The sequence below is a fragment of the Drosophila subpulchrella genome, chromosome X, assembly GCF_014743375.2.
Source record: "Drosophila subpulchrella strain 33 F10 #4 breed RU33 chromosome X, RU_Dsub_v1.1 Primary Assembly, whole genome shotgun sequence".
NCBI lineage: Eukaryota > Metazoa > Arthropoda > Insecta > Diptera > Drosophilidae > Drosophila > Drosophila subpulchrella.
The window spans coordinates 1,117,030-1,135,024 of record NC_050613.1 but is presented as its reverse complement, the minus strand read 5'-3'; the positions used below and the strand labels follow the sequence as shown (position 1 = coordinate 1,135,024).

At 36.8% G+C, this 17,995-nt stretch overlaps 2 protein-coding genes across 5 annotated transcripts in view; one reads left to right on the top strand and one right to left on the bottom strand.

The window, feature by feature from the left end:
- Positions 1-17,995, top strand: part of LOC119558262 (chaoptin) — a 412,604-nt gene that overhangs the window by 161,787 nt on the left and 232,822 nt on the right. The window lies entirely within an intron of this gene.
- LOC119558267 overlaps positions 1-17,995 on the bottom strand; it is a 95,228-nt gene that overhangs the window by 28,077 nt on the left and 49,156 nt on the right. The window contains exons 1-5 of one of the 2 annotated variants that reach the window (XM_037871617.1): positions 10,004-10,097; positions 5,713-5,773; positions 5,627-5,657; positions 5,341-5,564; positions 5,085-5,238 (exon numbers count right to left, since the gene is read on the bottom strand). In XM_037871617.1, the coding sequence (XP_037727545.1) occupies positions 5,085-5,238; positions 5,341-5,562 (376 nt within the window). In that variant the 5' untranslated portion in view covers positions 5,563-5,564; positions 5,627-5,657; positions 5,713-5,773; positions 10,004-10,097. Of the gene's footprint in view, positions 1-5,084; positions 5,239-5,340; positions 5,565-5,626; positions 5,658-5,712; positions 5,774-10,003; positions 10,098-17,995 lie in introns of those variants that run through there. The other variant, XM_037871618.1, reaches the window with a different exon arrangement.

Genomic DNA, 17,995 nt, shown 5'->3' with positions numbered 1-17,995 from the left:
TTTGGGAAAGTTTCAGCCACATAGTTTTAAGACTAAGAGACTAGTTTGCGTAGAAACGGACGGACATGGCTAGATCGATGCTAGTCTCGTCTAGTGATGCTGATCAAGAATATATATACTGTATGGGGTCGGAAACGTCTCCTTCACTGCGTTGCAAACTTCTGACTGCAATCATAAACCCTCTGCAAGGGTATAAAAAGGATCCTTAGCATTTTTAATATTTCGACCTAAATTACGTTGCAGTAACATTAGGGAGAACGAAAATGTTACAAATTTTAAAGGCTATGATGCAATTTACTTCATTAAGTCAATTAAAAATCAATCATTAATTATAGTAAGCATAATAATATAACTCAAGTTATATTGAACTAAATGGCTCCCAAGGAATGATCCGAAAAATAATAGAAACAAGGAAGAACAGAGCATCTACTATTAGAGACCCGATTCTCAGCTAATGGAAGCGAAAGGGCGGCAGACAGATTTAAGCGCTTCTTTTGTAGGTCAATTGACAGGTATTGGCGAGAGCAATACAATTCAGATAAAATGTTTATTCTACAATTAAAGCTATGGGCATCACGGTTCTTGGACGGTTTGTAGGCGCAAGGGCGTGGCACCTTGCTGTAATAAGCTTGCACTGCGCAAAAATTTAAAAAAAAATTTTTTTTTTTTAATTAAAATTTTACAGCTAACTACCTTTGGGTACAAAAGCAATGAACTTGAAACTTTAACCACGATTATCTCGAAACAGTGTTTTTCCAAAAGTAGTTACGTCCGATCACTTTCTTTTTTTTATGCTTCTCACCAAAAAAAATTGTAATGTCGCTGAGCAAAGGATTTTTTCTTAAGAAATTTGGATTTTTTTATCGCCAAAAAACAATTTTTGTACATCGAAAAAGCATTTTTTCGTTCAAGCTTCAACCTTTTGCGGTACAATCGAAAATTTCCAAATTCCTTCGTACGGCGACAAAATAATTGTTTAATTTAACTATATGTTTTTACATTTTCGATTTCATATAAACCGTTCTACCGGAATGGTATCCTCAACCGGGCACTTGAAATCGATAGAAATCGGCAGTTTGGCAATAACTTAGTTTTTTAAACAATTTTTTTAAATTAAAAAAAAACGTTGAAATAATGTACTTAAGACACTTAAAAAGGAATTTGAAAAACTTCGCGGTACAAGTGTAACCCCTTGATCCCTACTTATAACGAGAAACGGGTATACAAATTGTAAAAGGGTATACTAGATTCTTGGGAAAGTATGTATCAGGTAAAAGGATGCGTTTGGATTATTAATATCTATCTACATGCTCAAATCGGACCGTTCATTAAAAAGTTATAAGCAAATAAATTGATCAATCTTGGTCAGAGTCTCATTGCTGCTTGCATATCTCCATCTTCGTCGAACTTCCATTAGCTGAGTAACGGGTCTTCGATAGTCGATGGCATCGACTCTCTTTTTGATCACATTCTCTTCTACTATAGGATACAGCTCATTTTACGATTTCCGAATAAAACTATTTTTTAATCGCATATTGCTGTCATAAAAACTATCGGTATAAAAATTTTCGGAACATTCGGTTTTTTTATTATACGTGTGATTTTGATTGCTTGATATGGTTTAAGCTGCATGGGTATATCAACTTCGGCTTACAGAATCTTTTTTTCTTTACTTTTAATTAGTGCCACAAAAAGTGGTCATCCAGCCTATAGTGCACTGCTGTTGATATACAGACATTGATTGTGTGTCTTGCGCGTCCAACAGACTGATGCATGCTTCTAACTCCGACTGTCTGTGCAATGCAATGGCAACGCATTTGATATAGACATCGGTTGGGCCTGACCAGGGTCCAGGGGCGATTTTCAATAGATCAACAAACTCACGATGAATTCAGTCTGCGGCCAAATGATAGATTCCATGGCCGATGGCTAAATGACCGACTGACTGACTGACCGACTAACTGATTGACAATGCCTTAGTGCATCGCATTTTATGCAAATGGCAGACGACAATCAAGTTTTTAGTTTTGTGTCTGGACTGCGGCACTTGCATTTGCATTTCCCATACCATTTGGCATTCAGAAATTCGAATTTGAAATTTGCATTGGCCATCGGGCATTCGTAATAAGCCAGAAATGCATTTCCATCGACTGCGGCGACAATGAACTCCATGTGTTCCAACCCATATAAATCCACTTCCAATATTTTGAAGTGGAACTGCGGGTGTGTGTTGGATCAACTGTTATGATTTCCGTTTAAACTTTTATTTTTTTCAATCGCACCGCTCACGAAAAGTTCACCCTGCAACTGACAGCTTGCTGAATTACAAAGCTTTCCATCAGGCCTACAAAAAGTTGAAATTCGAGGCACTAGATATATGGCCGGCTGGGTTTATGCGTAGTGTGGAAAGTACGCTTCAAGACAATGCAGTTGAATTACGAGTTATTTTTTTCCAATTATGACTGATGTCTAGATTGTGTTTTTGAAATGTTTTAATTAAAAACTTGTTAAAATAATAACCATCCAATGGAGAGCGATTAAAATCATTTGTTCTTTGTAAATATGAGTTAAGAATTACGAGTTATTTTAGTCGCATTATTAGCAATGTTTATAGCCGTTACCCGTAGAGTAAAGATTCTTCGGAAAGTATGTAACTGGTAGAAGAATGCGTTTCCGACCCATAAAGTATATATTCTAGTATATAAAGTATATATATTCTTGATGAGGATCACCAGCCGAGCCGATCTAGCCGTGTCCGTCTATCCGTATGAACGCTGATATCTCGGAATCTATGAAAGCTAGAATGTTTGGATTCGGCATGCAGATGGGTTTCCTGCGCAGCCTAAGTTTGTATCGGCAGGGCGCCACGCCCACTCGAATGCCCACAATCGCCCATATCGCTATAATCCGTCTAGCGCCTACGTGTTTTAATATGTTGTAAAAATTTAATTGAGAGTTTGTTCTTATTATCAATTCCTATCTATATGCCAAATTTTTTTAATTAAAAAGTTAGAACCAAGTAATAATACATATTTTGCAATTCCAGATTGCACACCACATGCAGCAAATAAACTGATGTCACTAATACGCCGCTGGGGGCGCTATAGGCTAGTTGGCTCTGTAGGCCAAGTGGCACTACAGAAAAAGAAAATAGGTTGAGCTATAGACTATGTGTGTTAGTGAAAAAAGCAGAGTTGCTTTTAGCATATCTCCATCCCACTCGCACTTCCTTAAGCTAAGTAATGGGTTTCTAATAGTAGACAATAGCGTTTCCATCGACTATAGCGTTTATTCTTGTTTCTGCTGATTTTATTTTAACAATATTTTAAATCTGTGAACTGAAGATTTGGATTTGATTCTTTGCTTGGGGTTGTCACTGTGGACGGCAGTCCACGTAGTGATGAAGCTCACCAGGAGAGTGTGCGATGGTATACATATATAGCCGCAGAATTGAAAATCTGCTGTGATGGTCTGATACGTATAACGTATGATGCTCCAATCGGAAGGTATCGCAAAAATGTAGAAGATTGCATACCAAGACTTCAGAAATTTTAATTGGTTTGGGAAAAAGTACGGTGGAAGTGTAAAAGGGAAAATTTAGAAAATGAGAGCTGTTGGGTCCGGTGGGGATTATTGCTCCCGGCTATTTACCTAGTTCTATTCTTACTAAAAATACACGTCGAATGACACCTTATATGTTAAAATCCGATGCTCCGCACAAAAGTTATTCTAAAAACAAGATTTTGGGGGACTTTCCAAAATGAAAATGTTTGTGGGATTGTATGACTCCCTTTTTATACCCGTTACTCGTAGAGTAAAAGGGTATACTAGATTCGTCGGAAAGTATGTAACAGGCAGAAGGAAGCGTTTCCGACCCCATGAAGTATATACGAGTATATTCTTGATCAGGATCACTAGCCGAGTCGATCTAGCCATGTCCGTCTGTCCGTCTGTCAGTTTGTCCTGATGAACGCTGAGATCTCGAAAACTATTGAGATTTGGCGTGCAGATTCCTGAGCTTCTTACGCAGCGCAAGTTTGTTTCCGTAGAGTGTCACGCCCACTCTAACGCCCACAAGCCGCCCAAATCTGTGGCTCCTAGAGTTTTGATGCTAGAATAAAGATTTTAGCTGAAAAGAATTGTTCTCATCAATACTTATCGATTGACCCACAAAAATGTTTGCCAGGCCCACTTTATCGCCCACAAACTTCAAAAAATCGTAAGTATGAACGTGGATATCTCAAAAACTATTAAAGGTAGAGAATTTGGATCTCAGATTTAGATTCCGTAGCCTTGTACGAAGCGCAAGTTTGTCACGCAAACATGCCACGCCCACTGTAACGCCCACAAACCGCCCAAACCTGTGGCGCCCACAATTTTCATGCTATACAAAAAATCAAATAAAAAATTTGCCACGCCCACTCTAACGCCCATAACGCTTAAGTCTGTCTACCGCCGGTAGGTGGCGCATTTCAATCACGCTTTGCTGCTTGCCATTTCCATTTACCTTTGGTCCCTTTAGCTGAGTAACGGGTATCTGATAGTCGAGGTACTCGACTATAGCGTTCTGAAAAAAAAACTTCTGATATCAAACAAAAACACCTCGTAACGAGGTAAAAAGTAGTGACGAACGCGCCTTTAACAAAAATTTCTGATATCAACAATTGTGACGGAAAATAATATTACATTCGATAAAATAAATAAACTGTATTAAATGTATGTATTCAGCTTGCTACAACAGAAAATTTACGTGTAGGTAAATAAATATTTACTGTTGCGGGCCGAATACATAAATTTAATATAGTTTATTTTTTTTATCGAATGTAATATCATTTTTCGTCACAATTGTTGATATCAGAAATTTTTGTTAAAGGCGCGTTCGCCACTACCTTTTACCTCGTTAAGAGGTGTTTTTGTTTGATATCAGAAGTTTTTTTTGCACAAGAGTTTAAGTAATCATTATTTGTAAGTTTTATTTATATTAAAAGATGTGTTATCTTTGGCATTCAATGTTAAAATCCCAGAAGTCTTTTAAAAATTAAACTTACAAACAATAGTTACTTTCGGCCCAAATAAAAACTTACTTAACAAGGCGCGTACGAAATTTGGGTAAGCTTTGAGCTTCTTCTTGTTCTGGCCCCCCTCCAAATTGTGGGGCAGAACAAGGTCCTCTGAAAGAACGTTTAGTATGGAACGGCTCAGCCTTCCATTTTTGAGTAGCGTTACCATCAGCTTTGTCTAAAAATATAAGAAAATATTTTAAAAAATGGAGAAGTAAAGCTAAGAACGAAAGCCTCGACTACGAAATAAATATAATTAAAAAACAAGAATATAACTTACATAGTTCTCCGAATTTCCGTCCACTAGTTTAGTGTCGATCCCTTGGAGATCCTCGGCTATGCATAGAGGGAAGGAGCGCTCCATGGTCTCGACTATCTTCGTATCCACCTTGCCCGACTGCCTTACGTAGGCGGTTAGGGAGCCCACTGCCTCTGTAAGGGCATTGAGGCCTTGGTGGATACCCCTCACTTCCCCAAGAAGCTCCTCTATGTTTTTTTCCATATCTAAATAACATGTAAAGAAAAATACAAAATATTACTATTATTATCCAAATTTAAAAAAAAACTTACTGTCCAGCCGGGCGCTCTGGGAATCCTCTAAAAAATTTAAATGGTTACTAACTAGAAAAATTAAGAAAAATATTATACATACCGCTCGTGGAAAGGCAAAAACGTTTCGGGGCACTCATTTTTAAAACTTACAAATAAATAAACTTCCAGAAATAAAATGAAAAATAATAAAACAAATAATAAATAAATAAAACTAAAACAAACAATAAGATAATAAAAATATAATGTAATTAAAAGAGGAAGTAAATAAATAAATAATTAAATAAATAAACAAGTAAGAAAGAAATAAAACAAACAATTAAATAATAAAAATAAAATATAATTAAAATAAAAAGTAAATAACGTTTTTTTTTCGGTTTTCGAACCGGGTAGGTGAATCTTCAAAAGATATAAAGAGCGCCGTCGCTGTTATATGCCCGATTCGTTTTATAAAACGCCCACGGACTAAACACTTCCCATTTTAAAAGAAAAAAAAGCCAAGACCTAAGAAAAATGCAACATGAGAACTAACACTATAATATTTTTGAGAGGAATTCCTACGGCTTTCCTACTAAACTGTGAAACTGGAAACTTTTCTAATATTGAATCCTCTGCAAAAATTCCTTCACATATACCCACATCAAACGAACTAATAGGCTCATTATAAAAACTAAAAGGCTCTGAAAATTTTCTACCTAAAATAAATATTTCTCCTTCCTCTTCTATAAAGGATTCCACTTTAATTGGAACTATTTCCTGTACAAAACAAAAATTATCGGGTCTAGTCCCGCTCAGAATACAATTTTTCATTCTTAATACTTTTTTTTTCTATTTTTATCTGCTGTTCTTCTTTTATTTGTAGGGAATCCTCGCTAATTTTTCTATTTATTTTGGCCAGAACTTGTGTGGGTTTTCGGACAAAACGCTTAAGAGTTTGCAAATAATTTTCAAATGCGTAGGACGAACCACTAATCGGATCTCCGACTACTGTGATCGTTTCGCATATATGTAGCAAGCCATGAACATTGTACGAAATACTGTTTTCGCCAAAAACAGATGGAAAATTTTCAACGAAAACATTCAACATTTCTTGGCTAATGAGAACATTTCGTTGTCGTTGTTTTTCAGAGCAGAGCAATGTATATGCACAATGTAATAACAAAAATGCATAATATTGCTCTTTCCTGACTGTATCTTTAAGAGCTACAATCCCAGTATTCAATAAAATCTGTCTATACTCTGTGGCTTTCCAGTTTGGGAGCTCTAACAATGTTCTCGGCTTGCGTGCAAACTCTTTTGGAATATACTTACTCATTGATGTTAAGGTTTTCGAAATAGTTTCCTTTCCAATTGTGGTCAATTTTTCTACGACTTTGTTATTATAAAGTCTTTGTAAAAACTTTCGCATGACACCCAGTTCTACCAGATGCATGCAATCAAGGGGAACTTGTGTTACCATTAAAACTCCAAGCTTTTCAAAAGCGGACTGAACATTTAAATATTTTGAAGTGTGATGGGTAGGATACTTTCTAGCACGAAAATCTTCGTCTGAAATGGGATCCTCACACTTTGTACTGTACGTTAAAACATAATTAATTTTTTTGGCTACCTGCAAGCACTTTGTACAACCATGGCTGGATGTATGACCAGGCGTGCCTGTCACGTAAGCTCTTGCAGGTGCATCACAAATAATGGCTCTAAATTCTACAAAAACTTTTTTATTTAATATGGTGACCCCGTTTTTTAATATGTCGGACAACTCCTTAGTAAACTTATCTAAAAACTCATCAGAATCAAGGGGTTTATTATACCCCATAAAAACTCCTATTGGCAAAACAGGGAAATTTGTAATATTATTTAATCTAATCAAAATTGGCCACAATTGGGCACGGGAACTATTAAATAACGGGAGTCCGTCAATATTTACATCGATGCTCAAGTAATCCGGAATATCTTTTAAGACAGCTATTTTATTTAGTTGCTTTGTTAAGCCGATATGCAAATAAGAGCCCCCATTTATTTGCATTATATCGGGCTTATTAGAGCACTTAAATTTATAAAATGGCTTTATTTTTTAATTGTGCTTATTAAGAATTGTAATCAACTCAATTGCACAATTTCTTGTTGGCTTATGCTTTAAATACCATTTTTTTAATTCGGCATTTAAATCATGGTCACTACCAACATCAGCCATTTCCCTATCTAACATTTCCTGCGAATGTAAATGACTAACCTCTTCAACTATAATATTATCAGGCCCTGTATTTGAATCACCTACTTCCATTGCAATTCCTACTTCTTCTACTCTTTCTACACTATTCTCATTTCTTGTAACTCCTGTAGAAATTCTCATCTGCTGCTTTAATTTTTCCTGCTCTATTTTAACTAACCTACGCATTTGCCTATATCCTACCATTTTATGCTTGTTTTTCTTGTTTTTAATTTTACTCAAACGTTTGTATATCCTTAAAGCCCTGAAAAAAAAAATATATACATTTATGTAATGATTTTATAACTTTTTACACCCGCTTACAAAATAAAAGAAGCATATCGTTGAAAAAACCATTTTATTTTTCTGGTTGTACTTCTCCAATTTTGTACGCAGGTCTAAAAAGTTAAAAAAAAACACATTAAATATAAAATTCGAAGTGCAAACTACAAACAACTGATTACTCATTGCTTTCAGTAATCTTTTTATACCCTTGCAGAGGGTATAATGATTTCAGTCAGAAGTTTGCAACGCAGTGGAGCAGACGTTTCCGACCCCATAAAGTATATATATTCTTGATCAGCATGACTAGACGAGTCGATCTAGCCATGCCCGTCTGTCCGTCCGATTCTACGCAAACTAGTCTCTCAGTTTTAAAACTATCGGGCTGAAATAACATTTTTTAATAAGTTCTGAATTTCGAACTTAATTTTATCAAAATCGGGCGACTATATCAAACAGCTGCCGTAGGAGCGATAGGAAAATTGGCGGGAAAATAATATGAAAGAAATTATAGCTTCGGTGTTTTTTGACATATTGTCTTATACTATTGGGAATATCTTTTTTTTGTATTTTAGGAATTTTAAATTCAATTTAATAAAAATCGGACGACTCTAACTTATAGCTGTCAAAGAAACGGTCAAATAAATAATGAAATATTTACTTTTAAAAAAGGTTTCTTTGTTGATTTTGATCGTATTTTCTTTTACTCTGGGATATATAATATTTTAACTTTTCAGCATTACGAATTTAATTTTACACAAATATCACTGAAGCTAGCAACAATCCTTAACAATTTAACATGGTGTAACTAACATTGATTATTTCTTAAAACTGCAAGGGTATACAAACTTCGGCATTCCGAAGTTAACTTTCTTTCTTGTTATATTTATGAATAATAAATAATAATAAACAGTTATAATAAATATTTATAATGTAATAACGAGATATTGGAATCGAGATAGGTGAATTGCTCAAAACAAAAAACTGTATAATTAATTAAAATTTAAAAAAAAAACGTAACGTATAAATATTTGTTTATATCTTTATTTATATATATATATTTATTACGTCTATTTTTAATTTTTCAATTTACCATTTTAAAAATATAAATTATATATATATATAAGTAAATTATTTAATTTTTATTTTAACAATGCACTTGTTTCGTTTCCAATATCTTGATATTACATTATAAATATTTAATATAACTATTTTCTTCATAAAAATAATTTATTTTGTTAAAAATTTGTTTGCTATAAATATTGTAAATAAAACCGCAATGGATGAAAAACTTGGCAAAAAATATTAAAATGCAATAAAAAATCCTTGGACTTACTACATTTTTTTTATCAGTGTAGAAATTGCAAACTTTTGTATTCGGTCACATTGCATTTTATTGCAAAACAATTATTACGAAAAATATACAACACATTATTTATGTATTTTTTATTATTTATTAAAACATTTATATATTTTGCAGTTGAGGAAAAAAATAACACTTTTCCAGGGACTGAAAATTAGAGATGTTTGAAATTTATATTTAAGTAGCCATGTTTGTTTACGTGCACAAGAATAATAATTGTTGTTTAATATTATTAATATTAATTCTTAACAAATTTTAACCACAAACATAAGTTATAAAAACAAACATCTCTTATTTTTTGTCCCTAGAAACTTTGCACTCAATAAGATTTTGAAATGCTTTCACAGATTTGTTTATTTGTTTAGTATATGCACCATTTATTGCTTTTCACATCAAAAATTAATATTTTTCACAGCTATTTTTTTTCCGCCACGTGTTTTTTTGGGAATCTTGTATTTCCCTTATTTTAAAATTTAAATATAGATTATCTTGTTTTTTACTCTCACTGTTTTCAAAATTATTGGTCTGTGAACGACTTACCTGGGAATTGTTTCTATATCACTTTTAAGCCACTATTTATTGAATTTAACAAAGTTAACTTCTAACTCCTTCACTTAAGTAAACGCAAGTGAAAAAGACGAAAAAAGGCGCGTGCCTTCCAGAAAAACAACAACGGTTCCGCTAATCCGTTGTTGTTCTGTTTTTTTGGCATGAAACGTTTGGTCTATGCATCTTGCACTTAGAAGCAGGGTATTTATAGACATATCCGACTATGCAAATCGTTCTAAAAATATATATTTTTAAAACTTCACATATTAATAAATAATATTAATAAACATATAAATTTTTTTAAGAAATACAAATAATTTAAAACCCAAACATATTATTTTAATTGGTTGTTTTAACATTTACGAAAAAATTTCGCATTCTTCAAAAGGCAAGGGTGCACGAAAGTTAGCTATTTTAATTGCTGGGCCTCGTTGCCCTCACACGCATTTCTTCAGCTGAGACATTGCGAGAGAGGGAGAGCCCAAAAGTACTTTTTGTGCGTTCTCTTTGCGGACGCCGACTGAGAGCGCGTCTCTTTGCCGCCGTTGCGGTCAGCTCTGCCGGCATCGCTGGCTGCTCTGCCGACGTCGCAGTCGGCTTCGTGACGATTAGGCGCCTAACTCAATTGTGGAACTGCAGGGTATATAACGACGCGTATGTGTATACAAACGACGGGTAGAGAACGTGAGTGAGAACGACGAATACGAGAGTAAGGAAGAACAACGAGCATTTACAAAAACTGTTTCTGCAAACATGTCCAGTCTAGCTGATTTTGAGTCGGTTTTACAGGCACTGAAATCTGAAAAAAAGAAGAACGTTGACCTGCTGCACAAGTTCGTCAACGAAAGTGAAGGCGATCGGCATAACCGAAAGCGACTACGGGGTTTCGATGGGTTTGACTTTTCGGAAACTGATGAGCTCTTCAACCAGAAAGTGTCTTACGTTGCGCAAAATTTATCAAACAGCGACCTTGCCATAATTTTCAAGATTTTGGGCTTGCAACATGACAAAAGTGATCTCATGCTTCACATTTTCCGAAATTTGCGCACAGGAAAACTGCTGGAAGATGCAGATGAAGAGGACACCGAAGATGATAAAATAGACGAACGAGAAGAGAATGACGAAGATAACGACGAGAAAAGTTCTAACGGTGACGACGACGAGTTTCGCTCTGTACGAAGCAACGCAGAGAAGCAGAAAAAACTGAACAACGTACGGGCTGGCACAGTGGCGTCCGACAATAACGATTCCGCCTCTGTACAAAGTTTCTCTGTGAATTCGTCGCGTTTTTCTGTAAACTTTCGCGATGTAGAAGACTCTAATCGGCCGTTCAGTGGAGATTACACCCTTGCAGTTGAGGTGTGGATTTCCGATTTCGAGGACATGGCTTCCATTATGTATTGGGATGACCTGCAAAAACTCATCTTCGCGAAACGTTCTCTAAAAGGTCTCGCTAAAGTCTTTATTATGAGTGAGCGTGGTATCAAAAATTGGCAAATGTTAAAAAACGCGTTAATCAAAGAGTTCAAAGCCGAAGTAAATAGTGCTCAGTTGCATAAGTTGCTATCCGAAAGGAAAATCAAAAACAATGAAAGTGTTCAGGAATATCTTCTCAAAATAAAAGAAATTGCATCTCGTGGCATTGTAGACAACTGTGCACTCATGCAATATGTTATTGATGGCATCAATGATTTAAGTGTTAACAAATCGATTTTGTACAATGCCAAAGACTTGAAGGAGTTCAAGGAAAAATGGAAGTGCTACGAGAAAATTCGCGAAAGGTCTGGAAAGCCTAAAATTTACGAAGACAAGTCGAAATACCCGATAGGTAAAGAAAGTGCGGGTCATAAGGAAGTGTCAATGCAAAGAAAGGTACATTGCTTCAACTGTGGTGCCGGTGGCCATACATCTAATCAGTGCTCAATCGAAACAGTGGTCGAAAGTGCTTTAACTGTAACAATTTTGGACACATATCGAAGGACTGCCACACAGGCAAAATAGAAACGGTTGAAACTGCGAAAAATACGCGTAAAGTATCCGATGATAAACTTTCAATGTGTAAAGAGATTTATATGAAAAGCAACAAGTACACAGCCCTTATTGACACAGGCAGCAAATACAGCATTGTAAGTAAAACAACGTACGTAAGCTTGAACAAGCCAAAACTGAGTGATGCGAACATTTTTCTTGTCGGTTTCGGGAACAACCGGGTAAAACCATTCGGTTCTTTTAAAGAAGAATTCGAAATTGACGATCAAGTGTTTGAAGAAAATTTTCTTGTTGTCTCATCTGACTTTTTAGACGTGCAAGTTGTGTTAGGTGCCGAATTTTGTAACAACGCTGAAATAACAATTAATCGTGACGGAATAAAAATACAAAGCCAGGAAAAGCATGCCGAAACTGAATTAGGTGCACTAATGAAAATCAACGTCGAAAAACATAAATATTGACGAGAGTGCAACAACTGAGGCAAAACGCGAAGTTTACGATCTGATTAAAAACTATAAGCCGACAAGTACAAAAACAACAAACGTTTTGATGCGTATCGTTTTAAAGGACGACACTCCCGTACATTCGCGCCCGCGTAGATTCGCGTTTTTCGATCGGTGTATTATAGCCGATTAAATCGGAAAATGGCTCAAGGACGGAATCATCGAGCATTCTGAGTCCGAGTACAGCAGTCCGGTCGTACTGGTAAAGAAGCGCGATAACACACCTCGACTCTGCATTGACTACAGGAGGATTAACAAGGTAATAGTACGAGATATGTTTCCCCTTCCCTTGATCGAAGACCAATTAGACCGTCTGCAAGATACCCATGAATTCAGCACGCTGGACCTCAAAATCGGATTTTTCCACGTTAATGTCGATGAAGAAAGCCGCAAGTTCACATCCTTTGTAACTCATAATGGCCAGTACCAGTTCCTGAAAGTACCTTTTGGCCTCACGAATTCTCCAGGCGTATTTCAAAGACACGTTAACGCCATTTTCCAAGACTTGACCCGTTCTGGTATTGCGATTCCATACGTCGACGATATCATAGATATGGACGACTGCAGACGAAGGCGAAGCAGTAGCCAATCTCAAAACAGTCGTCAAGCGTTGTGAGGAGTATGATTTAGTTATCAACCTAAAGAAATGCTGCTTCCTAAAAAAGAAAATCAAGTTTCTAAGCCATTGTATTGAAAATCAATCGATCAGCATCTCAGATGACAAGACGAAAGCTGTGGCGAAGTTTCCTCTCCCGAAAAACCAGAAGCAATTACAAAGCTTTCTAGGTCTGGTTAGATATTTTCGCAAATTCATCCTGAGCTTTTCGATCATCGCCAAACCTTTGACCGATCTTATGATGCATTACGCCAAGTTTTGTTTTTCTGGCAGAGAGATTGGCGCTTTTAACAAGCTTAAGAGTTTGATTACCCAAAAACCTGTGCTCAAAACTTTTCATCCACAGCACGAAACCGAACTTCACAGATGCTTCGATTGATGGTTTTGGGGCAGTTTTACTCCAAAAATCTCCTAAGGATAACCAAGTTCATCCAGTGTATTACATAAGTAAGAAAACTACAGACGCAGAAAGAAAGTTTTATAGTTACGAGTTGGAGATCCTTTCAGTGGTAGAAGCTTTCCGAAAATTCCGTTGGGTATGCACTTCAAGCTGATCAGCGATTGCAATGCTTTCACGAAGACGATTGAGAAAAGAGAAGTCTGCACCTGAGTCGCACGTTGGATCCTCGAACTTCAGGAGTTTGACTTTGAAGTCGAACACAGATCAGGCACACGCATACGCCATGCTGATGCTCTAAGACGTTACCCTGCAATGATGATTTCCGACGAAAGTTTGCACAGCAAATTGAAGTGTGTTCAATCGCAGGACGAGGAATTAAAAGCCATAATAGACATCCTTGCTGAAAAATCTATCCACAATACAATCATTTTACGATCTGGATTGCTGTACAAATTGGTGAACGATGACGAGTTTATAGTTGTACCACCGATCCTTCAACGTGAAATCATTCGGCAGGCTCCTCAAAAAGGACATTTTTCTGTAAAGAAAACCAAGGAGATTATCGGAAAGAAATATTACATTCCGAAACTTGAAGACAAGATCCAAAGACAGATTAAATGCTGCATTCCGTGTATCGTATCCAACCGCAAGCTTGGGAAAAAAGAAGGAGAGTTGCACTCATTGCCCAAGGAAGCGGAGCCACTTCAAACATTCCACATTGATTTTTTGGGACCTCTCGAATCAACCCACAAGGCGTACAAGCACATTCTTGCTGTCATTGACGGATTCACCAAATTTGGTTGGCTATATCCTACGAAATCAACGTCCTCTAAGGACGTCATCATTAGACTAGAGGCTCAGAGTGCAATATTTGGAAATCCTGCTCAAATAATATCCGATCGAGGCACAGCGTTCACTTCAGACGATTTCAAGAAGTATTGTGAGAACGAGGGCATTGAACTTCACGCAGTAACAACTGGAGTTCCCAGAGCAAACGGTCAAGTCGAACGCCTCAACGCCACAATTGTATCTGTACTATCCAAACTGTCCTTAGATGGTCCCAGCAAGTGGTATAAGTTCGTAAACCAGGTGCAGCAGATAACTAATTCGACGTACTGCAGAAGTACACACACAACTCTATTCGAACTTCTTGTAGGCATCAAGATGCGCACTAAAACAGACGTCCAGTTGAAGGAAATGATTGTTTCAGGACAATCGAGACGAGATCCGCAAAGCTGCAAAGCAACAGATCCTGTCTATGCAGAATGAAAACAAGCACTCATACCACCTCAGAAGGATGGCCGAGTTGTGGGAATAAGTCTGGCATCCTAGTCAGCCGAACCCACCACAGATGAACAGCACTACTAATTATTCGCGAGGTGAAAAAGGAAGTCTTACAACGACAGAGACGAAAGAAGAAAGACGTGAAATATAACAACGCGAGTAATAATCAAAAAACGCTGTTAAATCCCTATTAAATACCTAAAACTATATTCAGAACTACCTATCACTATTCCTTTTAAGTAAAACTATGAACATATTATAATAAGTCAAGGAAAAACGCTATAGTCGAGTACCTCGACTATCAGATACCCGTTACTCAGCTAAACGGACCAAAGGAAAATGGAGATATGCAAGCAACATTGAAATGCGCCACCTACCGGCGGTAGACAGACTTAAACGTTATGGGCGTCAGAGTGGGCGTGGTAAATTTTTTTTTTGGATCAATCGTTAGGTATTGACGAGTCCAATACATTTCAGTTAAAATTTTTTATCTAGCATGAAAATTGTGGGCGCCACAGGTTTGGGCGGTTTGTGGGCGTGGCATATTCGCGTTACAAACTTGCGCTGCGTGCAAGGCTACGGAATCTAAATCTGAAATCCCAATTCCCTATCGTTGATAGTTTCCGAGATATCCGCGCTTATACTTACGATTTTTTGAAGTTTGTGGGCGTTAAAGTGGGCGTGGCAAACTTTTTTCTATGTCAATCGATAGGTGTTGATAAGAACAATTCATTTCAGTTTTACTTTAGCATCAAAACTGTAGGAGCCACAGTTTTGGGCGGTTTGTGGGCGTTAGAGTGGGCGTGACACTCTACTGAAACAAACTTGCGCTCCGTAAGAAGCTCAGGAATCTGCACGCCAAATCTCAATAGATTCCGAGATCTCAGCGTTCATCAGGACAAACTTACAGACGGACAGACTAGTTCATAAATTTTGACCGAAACTTTAGGGTTATGTTCCGAACGAATATATAAAAAAACACGAATTGTGTACATGATAGTTTTTTTGGACTCCTGGTATAGATGTTTTCCTTACTTTCTTTTCCTTACTTTGGTTTGCTCCAATGTATTTTGGTTGGTTTTTAGTTCTTCTTATTCTGGGTGTATGACAGCACTATGATTAAGTACTCCGATTTGATTTAAATTTTATTTCAAATTCTGAAATATTATTAGGATGATATCCACAAGAGTGGAAGTCAATATGTCAAAAAACACTGAAGCTAAAATTTTTTTAAATTAAAAAAAATATTGTTTTGATCATTTCTATGGGAGCTATAGGATATAGTTGTCCGATCTGGCTCGTTCAGACTTAACTAGACGAGTTGATCAAGAACATTAATATTTAATGAGGTCGGAAACGACTCCTTCACTGCGTTGCAAACTTCTGACTGAAATCATTACAACCTCTCCAAGGGTATAAAATACTGAGACCAAGCAGATATGCTCTTAGTTCTTTTGTTCTTTAGTTTTCTCACTGTGTGGATGCCTTTATCACTATCGGCAGAGAAGTCGTCACCATTGGCATATCACCAACATCATCATTGGCGCCGTACTCGAACATAAAACGTGGTGGCATAAAGTTTGCCAAGTCTTTAACAGTTTTTAGCGCACCTCCCACTTTTCCGAGTCCTACAACGCTACTACAACACCACCCACTCCACCACCCCACCAACCCCTTCGATTTTCGAACTACATGCTCCTTGCTAATAAAAACATTGACGTTGCCCCCACATGTGATGAAAGTCAGACGAGTTGGGCAGCGAACTTTTGTCATAAATAAATATTTTCTCGGCTAACATTTTGAGCAGATTCGGGGGACGCCTTTAAGGCTAAGACTTTTGCCCAAAGTGCGACGCGTGCCAATTTGTTAATATACAAAAGTTCCTTGGTTGTAATTTGAAACTGTTTACATACCCCCTTTTGGGAATTCAAGTCCACTGGTCTATTTGTGTAACTTTAGAAATGTTCGCAAGATAACAAAGCAAAAGTTTTTGGGTGAAATAGCTCCTCAACTCCTACACTGAGAAATGATAACACCGTTGTTGTCCTAAAAGCAAGTAAAGATTTATTGTAAATATTAAGATTAAACCGTGTTTAACAGAATAATTATTTGTACATTTTTAAATTGTAAAGTATTCGTAGTAACGTTATTAAAATTATCTCCGATCATTTTTACACGTAAGCGATATATTTATGTAAAGTCTGTTTTATTTTTGTACAGAAACTAGACAAAAATAAATTTATATTTGTTATTATAATTAAAGCGCCATGATAGCATAATAATAAATAGGTCAACTCTAAGACTATTTTTGACTTTTTTAATTAAGAAGGAAAGGTACGTATCTTTAATGGACTGAGTTTTCTTTCTCTGTTTTGGATTTTATCTTAAACTGACAATTTGAGAGATTGACTAACTGAGTGGGTCATGGGCTAACTGCTTGATTGGCTGATTGACTTGCCAACGAGCCGCGACCCGCGGCTGGCGACCCACTTATTTGTTGGCCACTCTTAAAACTATTGCCCCCTCCGCATATTGCAAGTTTGCCAGCAAGCTACTCGAAATTCACGCCCTACCAAGTGCGATAACCGATAACCAAGATGGCCAAAAGAGAGAAAAGGGAGAAAGATACTGTGGCCAAGTTTTTTTTTTAGCAGATTCAATCTACAATCTGGTCGGGTAACCCTGCTGTTGATGTTGGACTTGGGTCAATGTTATTCGATGCTTCAAGTTTTCCGTCGGGCCCCATTAATCGATATAATCAGCATGCTTTATGGGAAAGCAAAAGAATGGAAGGCTAAATTTCAGACAAGAGAGAACGCTATAGTCGAAAGCCTCGACTATCATATCGAACAAAAACATTTCTTAAAGAGGTTAAAAACAAACAAAAGTTCTAATATCAACTTCTGTGACGAAAATGTAATATTCGATCTACTAAATGAATACACTTTCTAAATTTGTTATATTTGGCACGCTGCAATTCAATATGCCAATCCTGGTATGCAATCCTTTTAGATTTTGCGATACCCTTCGATTGATGTCGGTTCACAGTAGATTTGAATTTCTTCGTGTATGTATTGTAGTCGCCTTCGAATACTCTCCTGGTGCGCTTCGTCACTACGGGAACTGCCGTCCACAGTGATATCGTATATCATGTATATATATCGTTGTGCAGAAAAGAATAGTATATTAAA